Below are 19876 nucleotides of genomic sequence, written 5' to 3' on the forward strand. Positions count from 1 at the left end.
TAATTTCATTATCCCTTAAATATGGTACCAAGTGAGCCTGAAACTCTTATTTCTAATGATGAAAAATTGCATTATGATTATTGTTATAATTCCGCTGAGGTTAACTTTGCCTTTTATCTTTTTGGAGTCAATGAAATAAGTACCAGTTATGCGCTGGGATCAATATAATTGACTATCCCCCACCCCAAAATTTCAGGCTTTGTGCCTTTAGTAGAAAGGAGTATTATTATTATTATTATTATTATTATTACTTTTTTTTTTCTTCTTTCAAATTTACTTCCATTTCTTGCCGAGTGTCTTCCCGACTCCTAGGGCAAAGAAACTCATAGTATACATTGGTAGGCCATTAAACTAAACTCAATAGTTCGTTCATTTTTTTTTTTTTTTTTTAAGTTAAATTAAAATACATGAGCAGCAACAGTTCTCACATCGACAATGCTCTTCTCAATACGTGTGATGTACCAGTTAAGACAATCTTTTGCACTTCTTGCAGGGATGGTAAGCCAGGGATCATTCTCATATAATTTTCGGTTCCCTTCTTGATCATTCCCAGCGCCCCCACGATCACCGGTACCGCAACCGCCCTGAGATGCCACATTTTCTCAATTTCAATGAGTAGGTCTTTATATTTTCTGAGCTTGTCAAACTCTTTCGCTGAGATATTATGATCACAGGGGATGCTCATGTCAATCAATAAGCAAACTTTATTGTTTTGGTCTTTCACAACAATATCTGGTTTATTGGCCTTGATGGTTCGGTCTGTATGTATTGGAAAGTCCCACAGAATGGTTACATTTTCTCCTTCAGTTACAGCCTCAGGGTGGTGATTATACCACTTGTCGGCAGTTTTGATATTGTAATGCCGACTTATTAGCCAGTGTAGATATTGGCCAACTCTGTCATGTCTTAATTTATACTCCACTGGAGCTAAGACTTTACATCCAGAGATTAGGTGGTCCACTGTTTCAATCATGTCGTTGCAGAATTGGCATTTTGGGTTTGCTCCATTTTTCATCACATTGGCCTGGTAGTTCCGGGTTAATAGGCTTTGATCTTGAGCAGCCAGGATGAAACCTTCGCTCTCTGCTTTTAGCCCTGAGCTCCGTAGCCACTGATGGGTTTGCTTCTGGTCAACATCAGCTTGTTTGCTGCGGGTCACATATTTGCCGTGCAGAGGTTTCTCCTCCCACCTATCAGCCAATTGCTCGTGTGCTTTTTTCGTTGCCATTATTTTCACCTTCTTTGCAACAATAATTGCCGTACTTCCCTCGGGTTGTTCTGTTTGGGTATCCTGCACGAGATCAATAGCAAATTTTTTGCTTTCCTTTATGATAGAATGAAGCTTCTTTCGTCTCTCGTGATTTTCCACGAGCTTTAGCATCCAGTCATTCGATATTTCAAGATATTTGGCCAGTCCAATTGTGGTTGTTTTGTAAGCTAGTTCAAATTGGATCAGGCCTCGACCTCCTTGGGCTCTGGGAAGGTAAAGGCGATCTACGTCTGCCTTTGGGTGGTGCATCCTATTACAACTCAGCAGCTTGCGTATTTTCCTATCTATATTTTTTACTTCACTCATATTCCAGTTCAACACATTGTAGCTATAAGTAACAACTGGAACTGCTAAGGAATTTATAGCTAACACCTTGTTACGTGCATTTAGTTCAGATTTCAGGACTGCACGAACTCTCCTATAACATTCCTTCCTGATCTTCTCTTTCATGCTTGCATGCTGAATACCAGAGCCTTCATTTATCCCTAAATATTTGTATGTTATTATTATTATTATTGTTATTATTATTATTATTATTATTATTATTATTATTATTATTATTATTATTATTATCATAAAGTTGGTGAGCTGGTAGAACTGCTAGCATGTCAGGCAAAATGCTTAGTGGTATTTTGCCCATCTCTATGTTTTGAGTTCAAATTCTGCCAGGGTCAACTTTGCCTTTCATCCTTTTGGAGTCAATAAATTAAGTACCAGTTATGTACTGGGGAATTGTAATCGACTTACCCCCTCCCCCACAATTTCAGGCCTTGTGCTTTAGTAGAAAGGATTATTATTATTATTATAAGAGCATTGGGTGACAAGGAAGAATAATTTCAACACTAATAAATAATTACACTAAACTTCTGTCAGAGAGAGAAAGAGACAAACAGCTAAACAGGCAGACAGACAGACAGATATATGCTCATGCATACTCAAATATAAATACATATACACATATAATGTGTTAAAAACATGTGAATTTGCTTCTTTTTAGAGCTGGATTAAATTACCTGAGACTTATGCAACAAATCGATATTTCCAAACTGCCAACACATTTGCGAGACATGGTTCTAAGAGAGAGGGTAAAAGATTATGTTATGTTTAATCTCCTTGACTTCATCACCCAGAATATACAGGCATTAGGTAAGACTTCACAGCTACCTACTTTTTCATGTCAAACTTTGTATACAATAATATAATTTCTTTTGACTAGACAAAACACTAATATTTTACTTTATGATGGACTTCTTGTATGAATAGCTGTTTGATACCTTTTAAGGTGGTACATTTAAAGAACATTAAAGAACCCTGTATTGTGGTACATTTAAAGAACATTTGCTAGAATATTTGTGCTTAAATATAACATGACAAAAAGAAAGCAAAATGTTGAAATTAACATAATTAACTTAGAATTAAGAAGAGATAAAAATAAATGCTGTCAGTCATATGGCAATTTTACCATTTTGCCAATTCAACCCATCTCAAAGGCTTTACAATTATTTTCTTACTGAGATAAACAAGCTAAAATATGCTAAACATTTAGTCTAGCACCTTCATTTTCTCTTCAATATATTGTTGATGTTTCACTAACACACAGGCCACAAATTTACAGAGGAATAGAATAAGACTATGTGACATACATTGTTGCATCAAGAAAGTTAATAACATGAGTGATATGAGTTAATGTCAAGTTTACAGTAGTAAACAAGGAGTTTAGATGCTCTATGACAAGTAAATTCTTGATACAAACCTTAAAAACAGTTGTTATTGTTGTATCAAATTATATTAAAAGTCACAATTAGAAAAGAAATTTGTATTTCTGAATTATTTTTTACAATAGGTGCAGGAGTGACTGTGTGGTAAGTAGCTTGCTTACGAACCACATGGTTCTGGGTTCAATCCAACTGCATGGCACCTTGGGCAAGTGTCTTCTACTATAGCCTCGGGCTGACCAAAGTCTTGTAAGTGGATTTGGTAGATGGAAACTGAAAGAGGCCCGTTGTATATATGTATGTGTGTATATATATATATATATATATATATATATATATATTTATATATTTGTTGTGCAAGATTTTTTATGTGAAGTCGTGTGTTGAAACAGATATTGTTACATTTCGGAATGGTCATTTTGCCAGTTTAGCCAATAAAAACACACGCACTATATATTTGGTGTTATTTTGCTTCAGTGTTATTTATTTTTTACATTAATCTTAATCTTATTTCGGGCAGAGTTCTTTTGTCACACTCCTGTGACCGCATCAGTGGTCCTTTGTTTTCTTCTTTCTTATTTGTGTCTCTCCTTACTAACCATCAGCCATTTTGTATTTCTATTGTATGTCTTCATTTGCGCATGCTTATACCTCTATGTGCGTCTATATTTATTTAGTGTGGGGGGGGAGGATGCCTGTAATATTTGTATCTTCTGTTTATATACGTTCATGTAATTTGTTTTTGTTTATTCTTATTTTGTTCATGTGTTTACATCCACTTATTATTATCATTACATATGCTTGTATATATGTATGCATGTATGTATAACAACAATACTAGTAATAATAATAATAAATCAAAAAAGGACCACTGATGCGGTCACTGGAGTGTGACGAAAGAACTCTGGCCGAAATAAGATTAAGATTAATGTAAAAAATAGCACCAAATATATAGTGCATGTGTTTTTATTGGCTAAACTGGCAAAATGACCATTCTGAAATATATATATATGTATGTATGTGTGTGTGTGTGTGTGTGTGTGTGTGTGTGTGTATTTGTGTGTCTGTGTTTGTCCCCCCAGCATCGCTTGACAATCGATGCTGGTGTGTTTACGTCCCGATAACTTAGCAGTTCAGCAAAGAGACCAATAGAATAAATACTAGGCTCACATTGAATGGGTCCTGGGGTCGATTTACTCGACTAAAGGCGGTGCTCCAGCATGGCCACAGTCAAATGACTGAAACAAGTAAAAGAGTAAAAGAGTAAAGAGCAATTTATAAACACTAAACGGATTTATAAATTGGACACACAAGGTTAACTTACATGCATGACTTATAAAACTTAATTTCACTGATAGATTTGACAATTAAAAAGATTTTAAAAATTTAACTCATAAATTTCATTTAAGCTTGATTTCACTGAAGTGTAACTAGACAGAACTCCTCAATCTCAATTCCATTTCTTCTTTCAGAGGCAAATCAATATAATTTAATGAAATATTTCAACTCATCATCAGAATTATCAGCATTCTTGACTCTGGTTGATAAATCTGATACAGCAATTGAGTTAATTTCATCAACTCTCAAATCCATAATAATCAGTCCACTCAAGGTAAGATGATTTTTCTTCTTTTGTAGGTTGGAATTAAGTGTAGCCATTTCCTGTCATAGATTGCTATGACACTGCTATTCTAACAAGAATGTTATATGGGAATGCTTTCATTTTCAAAACAGGCAGAAGGTCAGGAAAAAGGAAATAGAAGTTATAATATTAATGACTTACATTAAGAGAAAGTAGGGTATAAAAATGTGAAATTGGAATAAGTAGAAATCGAAATCATGAATGAATTATGTTGTGACTGTTTTATTAATTTTTCTGAAGGAGAGAAGCACTTACCTTTGTAACTCTCTCGGATTTGCGAGACCATTTAGGTTAATATTCAGTTTAATGCCTGAAGAAAAAAATTTGGGCAAGTGGTATTTCAGAGAGCATAAAGGCAGAGGTAAGATTGGTTGAATGTTAAGTTCAGGTCGTGTGGTGGTGAAACATAAGCAGATGCTGTGGGTGGATTTGGGTGGAGTATGAGGCTTTTTAATTCAGGAGAACAAAATCTGTTATAGTAGTGTTAAATGAAAGAGAAAATATAAAGTGATGTTTTTAATGATAAGTATAAAATACATTGATAATGAGTGAGTCTTTGTCAATCACCTGAGTGGCATTGTTTTGATTTCAATCTGTATCAGATATGTAAGCATATCTAGAAGACTAGAATGAATGGGTTCTTGTGGCAAACAAATAAAAGTTGTTATTAGCGAACTGACAAAATCATTAGTGCATTGAACAACATGCATAACAGCTTAGAGTTGCAAGATTTTTCTCAGTACATCTTGTCCCAAGTATTGATACTTTCTGTAGTTTTTCTATAAAGTTTGGTATTTGCAGCTTTTCATGCCAGAATATTGCTTTCTTTGAGATGATTCCAAGTGCACTGATTGCAATTGGTTACACACTTACTTTTAGGCTTTCTAGATGCATTTCACATCCAATGTTAGGTCTTGGTACTTCTCAACTTCCTCATTCTCTGGATTCACAATATTCTTATCTGCTGGTATAGCAACATCAATGAAGGCCCATTCCTTTGAACTTCTGTAGGAAAGTGATATTTGGTCAGTTATATTGCAGTTTCTTATCTGTGTAGACTGGCATATATATCTCATGTAAGTTCCACCTGATCATTTTCTGCTACTGGCAAAGGTTGGTGCTCAAACTACTTCTTGGAATATCCTAGCACAACATCCTAGCATACTCCTGCACAACTCCCAGTGTATTCACACTGCCACTTTGACATGGCATTTTTTGTACTCCTTTGGGGTCAGTTTTGAGTACCTACTAATTATATGTCTAACAGACTCAAATGACTTTTCACATAGTCTACACAAAGGTGATACTGCTACCTCATCAATATCATCATCATCATCATCATCATCATCATTATTTAGGTGGCAAGCTGGTAGAATTATGAGCACACCAGGCAATTTCATCTACCTTTACATTCTAAGTTCAAATGCCACCAAGGTCGACTTTGCCTTTCATCTTTTCAGGGTCAATAAAATAAGCACCAGTTCAGCACTGGGGTCAACGTAATTGACTTATCCCCTCTCTTAAATTGCTGATCTTGTGCCAAAACTTGAAACCATTATTATCATTTTCATCATCATCATCGTTATTATTATCATCATTATTATTATTATTATCATTATTATTATTATAAAATCAAATCAAACCAAATCAAAATAGATGAACATCAATGGAATTTGTATCTTTGTGGTACCAGTGCCGGTGGCACATAAGAAAACCATCCGAATGTGGCCGTAGCTAGTACCGCATCGACTGGCCTCCGTGCTGTGGGCACGTAACAAACACCATCCAATCGTGGCCGTTCGCCAGCCTCGTCTGGCACCTGTGTCGGTGGCACATAAAAAACACTATCCAAGTGTGGCCGTTCACCAGCCTTGTCTGGCACCTGTGTCGGTGGCACATAAAAAACACCATCCGAGCGTGGCCGTCTGCCAGCCTCATCTGGCACCTGTGTCGGTGGCACATAAAAAAACACAATCCGAGCGTGGCCGTTTGCCAGCCTCGTCTGGCACCTGTGTCGGTGGCACATAAAATCACCCACTACACTCTCGGAGTGGTTGGCGTTAGGAAGGGCATCCAGCTGTAGAAACACTGCCAGATCTGACTGGCCTGGTGCAGCCATCGGGCTCCCCAGACCCCAGTTGAACCGTCCAACCCATGCTAGCATGGAAAGCGGACGTTAAACGATCATCATCATCATCATCATCATTATTATTATTATTATTATTATTATTATTATTATTATTACTTCTGCAGGTGCTACCATTACTAGATGAAAACAACTGGAAAAAGATTTGCATAAATAAAACTGTTTTCAGGGTCATGTTTGATATCTCCCACAAGATACCAGATGCAGATTTGTCCAGCCTTCAAACTACTGTTTGTTCTGAAGTTTTTCAAAATGTCAGTATGAAAACCTTGATGGCTGAAATCGATAAAACCATTCCTGGATGGTCCAATTTAATAGCAAAGGTAGGATTTTGTTCATACTGTCATTATTATTGTTGTTTAGACCCAGTGATTCTTTTTGTTCATCATCAAGTTCATTTCCAAGATCTCTTCTAAGTATCTGTGTCACCTTCAATCCATCTTTTCCCCCATGGATTTCGTTTCTCTCTTGTACATTCTTCCATTTCTTTACTGATTGCAGCCACTGAATTTAAGTTCTTTTTCTCTATCCCTTCTCCCTTCTTCTTTCAGATGAGCATACAACTTGATGATCCTAACTTGAAAGTGGATGTGGATTCAGTCGAGAAGACCATATATTTTTACATGCAAGGGACTTCAAACATTAATAATGTTTTTGATAAACTCAAGACAGGTTTTAATGAGTCTGGCTTACCAAACTTGCCATCAATATTAGAACGCATTGCTAAAGAATGGAAGGAACTTGAAAAAGATGCTGATAAGCTTAGGTAACAAAAATTCTCTGTTTTATATGTAACTTAAAAATTAGATAAATATTTCAATTATAAGCAAAACTATAACATTGGAAAGGTCAGACATTTTAATCAAATTTGATATTTATCTTTATTGGTGAGTTCTTTAACCCTTTAGCATTTAAACTGGCCATATCTGGCCAAACATATTCTGCCTGTTTTATGTTCAAACTGGCCAGATCTGGTCTCTCGTACCAACCCTACAATATCATTTTAAAAATTAACAGCTACCTCATTAAAATCTCATAGCTACAAGATAATGCATGATTAGTTCAAAACAATGTGGATAAAAAAAGCATTAATTTTGGCAGAATAATGCGAACACTAATGGGTTAAAGAGACATAGGCAGTATCAATAAATACTGAAAACCCAGCTACATTCAACTTGTAAGGTAGGCCATTTAACCCATACAATGCAGCAACCATATCTCGTTATTGTCATTAAAACAGGGATGTTTAAATTCAGAAATCTTATGACAGCCTATCCAGTAAAAATAGAAATATAAAACTATGAATGAAGATCAATTCATTACTCAAATGTAGTTGACATTAATTAAACACCAACAATAACAGCAACAAAACAAAAGCACAATCACCATCAACATAATTCCTATTTCAAGAACTAGCTAGTGTACAAAACTAGACAAAAGTAAAAATGTGATTTTGATTTAAAGGAAATTTCTGACGCTTAAGTTTATCCAAATGCATTTTATTATTGTTGTCTAACTCCAGGTCAGCTCTCATCATGCAGACTTGGACTAAATGAGTTGTGTTGATATAGACAGAGTATTCTTTGATGTTTTTTTTAATCTCATATATATTGTCTAACTTCTCTTTCAGTTTACAATCTATATTTGAATTGATGAAATTATTAAACGGCTTTAATGTATTAACCCCAAACACCACGCTAGGAAAGCAATTAGGTATGATAAACAGAAATTTGGTTAGTGCACAGTACCTACTTCAGTTTATGAACATACATCTCAAAAATATATCAGGTAAAGATAATTAATTGAATTATTCTATTAATCTTTTACTTTTTATGTACTTCAGCCTAAATGTTGTTGCCATGCTGGAACATTCTATATTATTTCATCATTATTTGTCTTTACTAAAATTTGAAATTGTAGGTATGACTATGTGGTTGAGAAATTTGCTTCTCAGCCATATGGTACTGCATTCAGTTCCACTGTAGGACACCATATCTAAGTGCCTTATGTCATAGCTTTCAAGAGGGTCAACAACTTTTGAATTAATGTTAGTAAATGCCTGTTTTATATGTGTGTGTGTGTAGTATTTATATACATATATATAATATATATATATATATATATATAATATATATATATATATATCAATATTTACATATATTTATATACACACACATACATATACAAACGTAAATATATATATATATATATATATATATATATATATATATATATATATGACCAGGACCTTTGGTAATATGCTGTGCCTGAGAATATTTGTCAAGCCAAGTGAAATGCTGGTGTCACATAACTGGCACCCATGCCAGAGGTATGTAAAAAGCACCTGTACCAGTGGCACATAAAAACACCCATGCCAATGACATGTAAAAAGCACCCATTACACTCTTGGAGTGGTTGGCATTAGGAAGAGTATCCAGCTGGAACTTGGTGCAGCTCTCTGACTTATCAGTTCCAGTTGTACCATCTAACCTATGCGAGTGTGGAAAGTAGATGCTAAATGATGACGATGATGATATATGTACACACACACACATAAATATGCATATATTACGTAATGTCAAATACTTGAGGAGAGAGTATTCAATACATGGTGTGAAGGATATGTTTGTTTTTTATTAGAAATTGAAGCAGAGAGTTTGACATGTAATGCAAGTTACATGTCACTGCAATCTTCAGGAAAAAATTAATGTTTTGTCTGATGATCACATTGGTGTGAAACTCAAGTCATGAAATAATCTCTCTGCTTCAGTTTTAATAAATAGACACACACACACTCTCACTCATTCACACACACACACACCCATACTCACTCACTCACTCATTCACACACACACACACACTTTTATTTCAAGTTGCAACCATCTCATTTCTCTCAGAAATTCTCTTGTGAAAAGCATAACAGCAGACACTTATTTCTATTTTTAAATTTTAAATCTTCATTTATAACAATCATAATTTTGATGAAAATTTTAAATTTTTCAAAATTATAAAAATAAGAATAATAAAACATTCTTGTACTAAAAGGATTATATTTTATCATGTTTCCAGAAAGCAAGAATTTTAATGAAACAAGCTTAGCTCAATCTCATCAAGTACTAAAATTGATTGGTCAATCAGGAATTTCTCCAGATACTTTTGCAATCATTCTTAACACATCTTTGCAAATATTCAAAGATCCAGAGAGGGTATGTGTGTATAATTTTTATTATGTTACTGAAGCTTTTTATATATTTAAGGTTAGGAAGCTAGAAATCACTGTATCATTTTTATATCCTATATATAGGTAATATTTTTGTGAACTGAGTCTGAAGACTGGTTTCATTTTCCAGTTGGAAAATTTGTGCTTCCCTTAAATTTCCCTTTCATCAGAAGAACATGTATAGCACATTATCTCATTTCTTCTGCAAATCTGATATTTTAAGACTATATTGAACATCAACATTGCTACTTTAAGCAGAGGTGGGGAACCCATCACATATAGAGAAAATTTTGCCTGAATTCAGTTTTAAAACCATCCACTGATGGCTTAAGCGTTAAGACAAAACTAGTAATTTAATGTAAGTTGTATACCTTTGTATTTGTAAAATGAATGATTCGTTATTTTCTTTTAGGAGAGAAGCACTCTCACAGGTGTTTGCATCTCATTTCTGTCTATTAAAAGTGTTCTCCACCCTTGCTTTAGATGCTCATAATAATAGTTTAACTCAGATCAATAAAACCTGATGATGCGCTTTGGAGCAAGATGGAAGTAAATTCTCTTTGAAATAATCTTTTTTCTCAGTGTTTATTTTTTGTAGTTTATATTGGGAAATCATAATAATTTTCATACAATTCTTACTTGTTGATGCTGAAAACTTTTACTTTTGTTATAGAATAGCATTTTGTTGCTGTAGAAGAATTTATGGAAACTGTTGAAATCCAGTCTAATTCTGCTTGGGCAATGTGCAATCTCTCTCTCTCTTCTTTATTACTCATTGGGTGTCTTTCTATCCATGTGTAACATTCCTAGAGGTAGCTCCTAATAGCGGGGAAATATCTCCTAAGTTAAAGCAAAGAAGTATCTGAGATTAACATAGAAAGAAGTATCTAGGTTAGAGCTGAGTCTATTTGGTCTTACAAAGAAGTTTATTGCGACTTAGATGAACAGAATACTGTATGGTGGATATATCAAGTATATGCATGCATAAAAAAATGGATACTTATGATAATGAGATTTTGACTGCAATGAAAATAGTGTTCACAGTAATGATGATGCAGAATGGTTGGTTCTTATCATATGAGAAAAGAATACAAAAAGATGGGGAAATAGAAACTGAGAGTATTTTTCCAGAGAGAATCAGGCAATTTGTAATAATTAACCCCCAAAAATGTAACTCCTCTACAGTTGTATACAAACAGGTTGATTAAATCAAAAATTACAATTACAAAACATGTTTTTAAACAAATGTGAAATAAAATCATATGTCACCAGTTTAGAATGAGTTTTTTTAAAACAATGGGTCAAAATCTTATTAATATTTTATTTTCCTTTACAGATTTTCCATTTGATTGAAGAAGACAGCTGGATAAATATCTGCAACTTCACAAATACAGATGTATTTAGAAAAATGTTTGCCATTGATTGGAGCCAAAGCATTTCTGAACAGCAGATGAGATTTTGTCAGGATCTTATTTTGCAAGTTGATATGCAAGCTCTACAAATAGAACTATTTTCTTTAGAAGGGTTTAAAGAATTCTATGATTCTGTGAGTATATTGATTCATACATACTGATAGTATTAATTTTATTAAACAATAGAGAGTAGAAAGTACAACATAAATATTATTCTCAATAAATAATGCTTTAATTTCATTATGGTTTATAAAGACCAAATATTATGAATTTAGGAGCCTAAAATATTCTCAAAGATGATAGCAACAATAAAACTAAGAGTTTGAATAGATTCTTTAATACACCCTTTCAATATATGTTGATTGCAAATCAAATTATAATGTTTGACATAGTAAATGAAGGCTAATTTATTACATAGAATTGCATAACTTTCGTATGTAATTTGAAACAAATAGCAGTAAAGAAATAGGTATTTCGCCTGTTGCTATGTTCTGAGTTCAAAGTCTGCCAAGATCAACTTTACCATTGATCCTTTTGAAGGTCAATAAAATGAGTACCAGTTGAACACTGGGAATCGATGTAATCGATTTATCCCCTCCCCAAAATTGCTCCCCTTGTGGCAAAATTTGAAACCATTAAGGTGGTGAACTGGCAAAATCATTATCAGGCTAGGAAAACTGCGAAGCAGTATTTCACCTATTACTATATTCTGAGTTCAAATTCCTCCAAGGTCAACTTTGTCTTTCATTCTTTCAGGGTCAATAAATTAAGTACCAGTTAAGCACTAGATTCGATGTATTTGACTTATTCCCACTCATCTGAAATTTCAGACCTTGTCCCTATAATAGAAAAACATTATTATTTAATATATATATATATATATCTTTTACTCTCTTTTACTTGTTTCAGTCATTTGACTATGGCCATGCTGGAGCACCACCTTTTAGTCGAGCAAATTGACCCCAGGACTTATTCTTTGTAAGCCTAGTACTTATTCTATCGGTCTCTTTTGCCGAACCGCTAAGTTATGGGGACGTAAACACACCAGCATCGATTGTCAAGCGATGTTGGGGGGACAAACACAGACACACAAACATATACACATACATATATATATATATATATATATATACGACAGGCTTCTTTCAGTTTCCGTCTACCAAATCCACTCACAAGGCTTTGGTCGGCCCGAGGCTATAGTAGAAGACACTTGCCCAAGGTGCCACGCAGTGGGACTGAACCCGGAACCATGTGGTTCGTAAGCAAGCTACTTACCTCAAAGCCACTCCTACGCCTATATATATATATATGATGACTATTCTTAGCAACTAAATGTATTTACTCTTTCACCAGTTCTCTCTTTTTCATTACATATTATTAAAAACAAAGGTGTTGAACATTATTACTTAAATTTTACGAGTATATATTAAATGTCTTTCAGATAACTGGTAAATCTGAAGATTCAATGTTAGACCTGTCTTTATTAATGTCTGAGGCTATGAAAATGCAAATGGTGTTGACGGAATTAAGTTCAAAACCTTTGACTTGGCTCTTTGGAAACAATGAAAATTTGCTGAACTCACCAAAAGTCGTCTCTCTTTTAAATATGTGGAAACAACAACTGCAGCTGGTTAATAATGGGTAATGTCATTTTTCTTATAAAATACTATTAATAATATCACATTTACTTTATATTGAAAGAAGATGAATGTACAATATGTTTTCCTCATGAACAGCATTCTTATCATACGTAAATATTTCACAATTACACTATTCCTTGGCAAAAGCCTTTGGGAGTTGCTGAGTTAAGTTCTATTTCATACAGACAAAAAGATATTTGGTTAGACTATCTCATGTGTACCACAATCTTGCTTGAAAATATATATATTTGAGAAATTTCTTTTTGTAAGGTGTTTTTTCTTTAAATTTGTAATTATAGTTATGATTCCACCACCATCATCATCATCATCATCATTATCATCATTATCATCATTATTATGGATCACTATCATTCTATATCATCGACTCTCAGTAGATCAAATGCCATCATAGACTGCCATCTTGGTCTTTCTTATACAACCACAAGATCTTAAATTTGTCTGGCATTTTCACTAGCTGCTGTTGGGATGATTTCTCATCTTCATCCTTTATTTATTTCGTTTTTAACACAACATGTTCATAAGAAATGTTATCTCAGGATGAATATCTAGGCAACTGGCCTAGCAATGGTGTATATACATTAAGTATGGTGCATAAATGGTTATATATGTAATTCTTCATCTTCATCTCCCTCTTTCTTATTCATTTAGCCTTCCATTAAATGTCTCTATAAACAATTTTTTTGTTTAAGATATTTTAGTTTTGAAGTGTATATTACTCATAAATTTCTATAATTTTAATTTAAGTTGATTGTCATATGGTCAGATGTTACAATATAATACAAAATGTAGGTTTTTATGATAACTATGTATATCAATCAAAAGTAAGAAAGATAAAGAATAAAAATGCATGCATTAAAAGAAAACCAGATAATGGAACAAAATAAAAAATTGCAATGTTATTACCAGTTTGAATGTGCCAGTGACACATTCCAACTTGTAAACAAGCCATTCACTCTGTTTTATCATAGAGAAAATTTTTCACTGTAGACAAATGGTGTAAATACACCAAAATCAGCTCATAGTGCCACCTATCCAGACTGTGAGATGCTAGCATTTTGGGGTGGTTATCTCCTCTTCAGTCACAGAAGTGCTACCAGCTGATGTATGACTGGAATAACATAAGAGATTGTCTCCCTTGTCAGCTTGCAGCACCACCATCCAGTTTACAAGTTTGTTTACAAGTTTGTTTACAAGTTTGAACTTGCCATTGGTATATTCAAGTGAGGATCAGAATCGAAATCGATCAATGGAAATTGCGGATGTGCTACCAGTGCCGGTGGCATGTCGAAACTCTGCTTGTGAAGACCCGTTGAGGCAAGTGAGGATCAGAATCGAAATCGATCAATGGAAATCGATCAATCGATCAATGGAAATTGCAGATGTGTTACCAGTGCCGGTGGCATGTAAGAGAACTTTCCGTTTCGCGACCGTTGCCAGCACCGCCCCGTTTCGTGTCCGTTGCCAGCCTCGCCTGGCCCTCGTGCCGGTGGCACATAAAAAGCACCATCCGTTCGTGGCCGTTTGCCAGCTCTGTCTGGCACCAGTGCGGGTGGCACGTAAAAAGCACCCACTACACTCACGGAGTGGTTGGCGTTAGGAAGGGCATCCAGCCGTAGAAACACTGCCAGATTTGACTGGGCCTGATGAAGCCTTCTGGCTTCACAGACCCCAGTAGAACCGTCCAACCCATGCTAGCATGGAAAACGGACGCTAAACGATGATGATGATGATGATGATATTAGAATTGGTAATAACATTGCATTTATACATTTATACACTGCTTAGCATTCTCACCTCATGAAAAAAAAATGTGTCTTGCAAAATAGGATGAGTGTCAGATATTTGGTAATTTGAGGAATAAATTTGTCTCCGTTTAAGTTTTATATATAGAAACATTATTCATCATAGTTTAAAATTGAAACCATGAAGGCTTAAATAATTCTTTGATTTGCTTATCCTAGTTGATAATAATAATTATAAAAACTTAATTGACTACATTAATTGTGTTTACCTTTTTGCCTCAATAAACTTTACAGCAGTGTAACTGAAATTTACTTGGTCCTGCCCTATCTGAGTCCATTCATCAAACAAGTGAATACAATGCCTGAATGGAAGAATTTGATGTCTGAACTTGTACTTTATTTACAGACATTAGACAAAATGTTGTATCAGCTTTCACGTAAGTAAATAACAATATGCAGATACTCAGACTCACACACACACACACACACACACATTTGTTCTCCTCAGAGAGATTGTGACTGTCTAGTCATCTTTAATGATCCTCAATGATTTGCATGGTTACTTTATTTAAAGTCGTCTCATTCGTGACCATCTTCAATCCAGTGGTAAAACCAGGTCAAAATGACTGGGGATGGAAACAGATACAGTGGATGATCAGGATGTCTTGCTTGCCTCATCTTACTTTCTGCTCTCCTCAATACTTTGCTGCAGCCAACTTCCCCTCTCTTTGAACCATAAAGGTTTCTTCCACAGAGTCCACCAGATCTAGCTTTGACATAAATAGGTAGGCAAACATTTTATACTGCTTTTGTGGATTCCCATGACTCAATGTCACTGTCCAATTCCATTATCATGAATTTGAATCAGAAGATTAAGTCATAGTGAATCTTTCATCAGCTAATTACACAACTATGGAAGCCACCCTTTTGGATGCATTGCAGTTACTCGCCTGATAGAGTTTGGTGATCCTGACTACTGATCTTCCAGGATTCCTTCACTCACCATCAATGTAAGAAGCACCTATTTCTTTACTAGCCACAAGGGGCTAAACACAGAGAGGACAATCAAGGACAGACAAATGGATTAAGTCGATTATATCGACCCCTGTGCATAACTGGTACTTATTTAATTGACCCCCGAAAGGATGAAAGGCAAAGTTGACCTCGGCGGAATTTGAGCTCAGAACATAACTGCAGATGAAATACCGCTTAGCATTTCGCCCGGCGTGCTAACATTTCTGCCAGCTCGTCGCCTTTCAATGTAAGAAGCACCGTTGCCTCGGTTGAGCTCTCTTCCACTACCTCTTCACATTCTGTCATGCTGCAGTCCTATGACTTCACTGTATCCCTGACAGAATGGCTGAACAAGTGCTATGCCTTGCCAATGAGAAGTCTGTTACTATGCAGGGCATGGTCATCACTCAATGAGGTGTTTTCAAATACCTGCATTATGCTAATTAGCTCATAGCTGGGAACCCAACAAGTGCTACTACTGAAAACAATTATGGTTAAAAAGTGGTTCCACACCCTTCAAACTCTGGAAAAACTGTACCAGAGCCCTAGCACTAGATGTAGTTTGAAGTCATACCCAGGTTTCTCTCTCTCTCTCTCTCTCTCTCTCTCTCTCTCTCTCTCTCTCTCTCTCTCTCACACACACACACACACAACACACACACACACACACACACATACACACACCACACACACACACACACACACACACACATACACACAATGTTAACCACTCATAATATAGTCATATTTGCATTTGATTTTAAATCTGCTTATTATCTCATAACACCTTAAACTAAAACCTTTAGTACATTGTACTCTCTGTGTGCATGTGTGTGTGCCTGTACACATATGTCTGCTTGCACACGTGTGTGCTGTTGAATGATTAGCAACAGAGAGGCCACCCAGCTTTAAACAATTATTTCAATAAAAACCACTTTTTTCATGAGAAAATTGATGTGAAACAGTAGAAATTTGCATAAAATTGCATCTGGCTTTTATTTTTTTATTTTATTATTTTTTTTTTTATATTACAGATTTTGGACAGAACATTTCTGCCTTGTTGATTGATAAACCTGAATTGCAAAAATCATTACAAATATTGTTGAAGTCACCAGAAATGTTATCTAGTGTTGTATATAACATGGCCTTGAACGAACCTCAAGTAAGTTTCCATAATTTACATGTTTTCTCATCTTAAACAATGTAAGCAGATCGCTTTTAATATCTTCAGGTGGCAGACTGCTGGTATTATGAGATTGTTGGATAAAATCTTTTGCATTATGCTCCCTGAGTTCAAATCCCATCAAGGTGAAATTTGCATTTCATTGTTACAAAATTAATAAAATAGAGCACCAGGGAAGTACTAAGGTTTATATAATTAACTACACTCCTGTATCAAATTTGAACCCTTATGTCTGTTGAGAAATTATCATCATCATCAGACAAAAAAATCATAGTTTTTCTGCAACAAATTCCTGCTTGAAAGTGAGATATTGCTCAATTTCTTTGTGTGAGTGTAATGAAGTTAATAGTAGTTTGTGATGTTAGGGCACTGATGCTCTCTCATTTTTCATCATAGAACTAAATTACAAACATTGTATCATGACTAAGAGAATTTAAATTTATGGAATGCATTTAGTTATATTTGTATAGGTTAGGCTATTAGCAATTAAATATTTTGCCAGAGTTGCAAGACCATCATGGGACACTGAATGTTGATTGTTTAGCCACATTAAAATAAACTAATTTTAAGTATGGTTATATTAGATCTGATGTGATTTCACATCAGTTATAATTCAGTTGCCAGCCTTATATTACTTTGTAAGACTTGAGTTTTAATCTAAAATTACTTTACAGCAGGAGTAAATATGTAAAACATTTTTAATGTAAGCTATTACCTATATTTAAGATACTTATTACTAACAGTAGTAGTCTACTGGTTTGTACCATTTGAAACTAGATGAACTGAAACATTGACTTAAATATCTTTATTGGGTAAAACATAACTCTTGTAGTATACACATTTATTACTATGTTGGTAGACTGTCATTCTAATCAACAATGTTTATCATTGTAGAATAAGATCTTTTTGATTCTATCCTATAGTAACACCATAATTAATGTTTTCTTAAAATTTGGATTTTTTAGATTACCAAAGCATTGATGAGCATAGCTGGCTCTCAAGACCCGGCCGCATCTATTTGTCAAGCAATGTCAACTGTCAAAATGGCATCTATTCCAAATTCGGATTTTGACCTCAATTCCTATATACTCAGTATTTGTTCCATCGATTTTACAAATCTAAAACTGGAATTCCTCCAGTTGTCAAGTGTACTTAATAAGGTAATAACTTTTGTTACATTGATCTCTTAAATATGTTGAGAATTATGGGGGAAATAGAAAACTTACATATTTGTTTGCTTGAGGACACAGTTACATAAATGAATCAACTTCAGCAGAAAATTAAAACCTGGTCATAGATTCAATCCACGTAGAATTCATTACTGTACATCAGCGCCTTCCTAACTGCAAAACCATCAACATTTTTCTTGTAGAAGAAAGAATTTGTGATGATTATAAGCAACATGAATGTTGTGAAAACTTTCTAAATGGGAATTAAAGCAATACTGTAAACTCATTAGTTGTAGTTCACTATAAACTTAATATTGAACTAATTTTCACTCTTCATATGAGACACACACATGCACGCACACACACATATACATCATCATCATCATTGTTCGACTGTGGTCGAGACAATGGAATTTACTATGTTACACCAGACTTCACGGTCCATCATAGCATTACGGAGGTCCTGTTGCTGGATGCCTGTATCCCTGGAGATTACATCAGGGTAGGAGAGTGTGTGTCCTCTAGTATCATGAGCAGATGGCATCCAGAGGAGAAGAGTAGAAATTACCTCGTTTTCAGCTCTGCAACAATGTCCAGCAAACTGGACTCTTTTACCTTTCACAAGAGATGATACAGGTGGTAGTTTCCCATATATTTGTACTTTGGTTGGTTGACGCTTCCACAAGAGATTTTGAGCTCTCATAAGGAGGTGAGTTTAAGTTCCATCCAACTGCCTCTCAAGCTTCTTTGATACATACACACATACACAAGCACACACAAATACATATATATTACATAATACATATATATATATATATATATATATATATATATTATATATATATATATATATATATATATATATATATATATGTATATATTGCAAAGAGCACCATACGAGGGTGATCGTTGACAGAGCGGCTAACCGGCTTCCGTGCCAGTGGTACATAAAAGGGCACCATTCGAGTGTAATTGTTACCAGCATTGCCTTACTGGCACTTGTGTCTGTGCTAGTAGGGTACCAAGAGCACCATCCAAGTGTGATCGTTGCCAGAGCAGCCAACTGGCTCCGTGCCGGTGGCACGTAAAAGGGCACCATTTGAGCGTGAACGTTACTGGCACCTGTGCAAAAAGATTCAAGCGAGGTCATTTCCAGTGCCGCCTGACTGGTCCCGTGCCAGTGGCATGTAAAAAGCACCCACTACACTCTCGGAGTGGTTGGCGTTAGGAAGGGCATCCAGCTGTAGAAACTCTGCCAGATCAAGATTAGAGCCTGGTGCAGCCGTCTGGTTTGCCAGCCTTCAGTCAAAATCGTCCAACTCATGCTAGCATGGAAAGCGGCCGTTAAACGATGATGATGATGATGATATATATATATATGTACAGAAGTGGCTGTGTGGTAAGAAGCTTGCTTCCCAACCACATGTTTTTGGGTTAAGTCCCACAGTGTGGAACCTTGGGCAAGTGACTGCTACTATAGTCCTGGGCCAATCAAAGCCTTCTGAGTGGATCTGGTTGACAGAAACTGAATGAATCCTGTTGTGTATATATATATATATATATATATATATATATATATGTTTATATATGTATGTATTTGTGTGTCTGTGTTTGTCCCCCCACCATCACTTGACAACCGATGTTGGTGTGTTTACCTCCCTGAAACTCAGCAGTTTGCAAAAGAGACCTTTAGAATAAGTAC

The 19876-nt window shown here is 35.2% G+C and overlaps 1 protein-coding gene across 2 annotated transcripts in view; it reads left to right on the plus strand.

Moving 5' to 3' along the window:
* Window positions 1–19876, plus strand: part of LOC115214454 — a 365440-nt gene that overhangs the window by 255228 nt on the left and 90336 nt on the right. For both annotated transcript variants that reach the window (XM_029783667.2, XM_029783655.2), the window contains exons 60-70: window positions 2268–2416; window positions 4458–4597; window positions 6881–7096; window positions 7325–7539; window positions 8404–8561; window positions 9843–9979; window positions 11330–11539; window positions 12847–13046; window positions 15103–15245; window positions 16857–16984; window positions 17971–18165. In XM_029783667.2, the coding sequence (XP_029639527.1) occupies window positions 2268–2416; window positions 4458–4597; window positions 6881–7096; window positions 7325–7539; window positions 8404–8561; window positions 9843–9979; window positions 11330–11539; window positions 12847–13046; window positions 15103–15245; window positions 16857–16984; window positions 17971–18165 (1891 nt within the window). The remainder of the gene's footprint in view (window positions 1–2267; window positions 2417–4457; window positions 4598–6880; window positions 7097–7324; window positions 7540–8403; window positions 8562–9842; window positions 9980–11329; window positions 11540–12846; window positions 13047–15102; window positions 15246–16856; window positions 16985–17970; window positions 18166–19876) is intronic.

The sequence above is a fragment of the Octopus sinensis genome, linkage group LG1, assembly GCF_006345805.1.
Source record: "Octopus sinensis linkage group LG1, ASM634580v1, whole genome shotgun sequence".
Classification (NCBI taxonomy): Eukaryota; Metazoa; Mollusca; class Cephalopoda; order Octopoda; family Octopodidae; genus Octopus; species Octopus sinensis.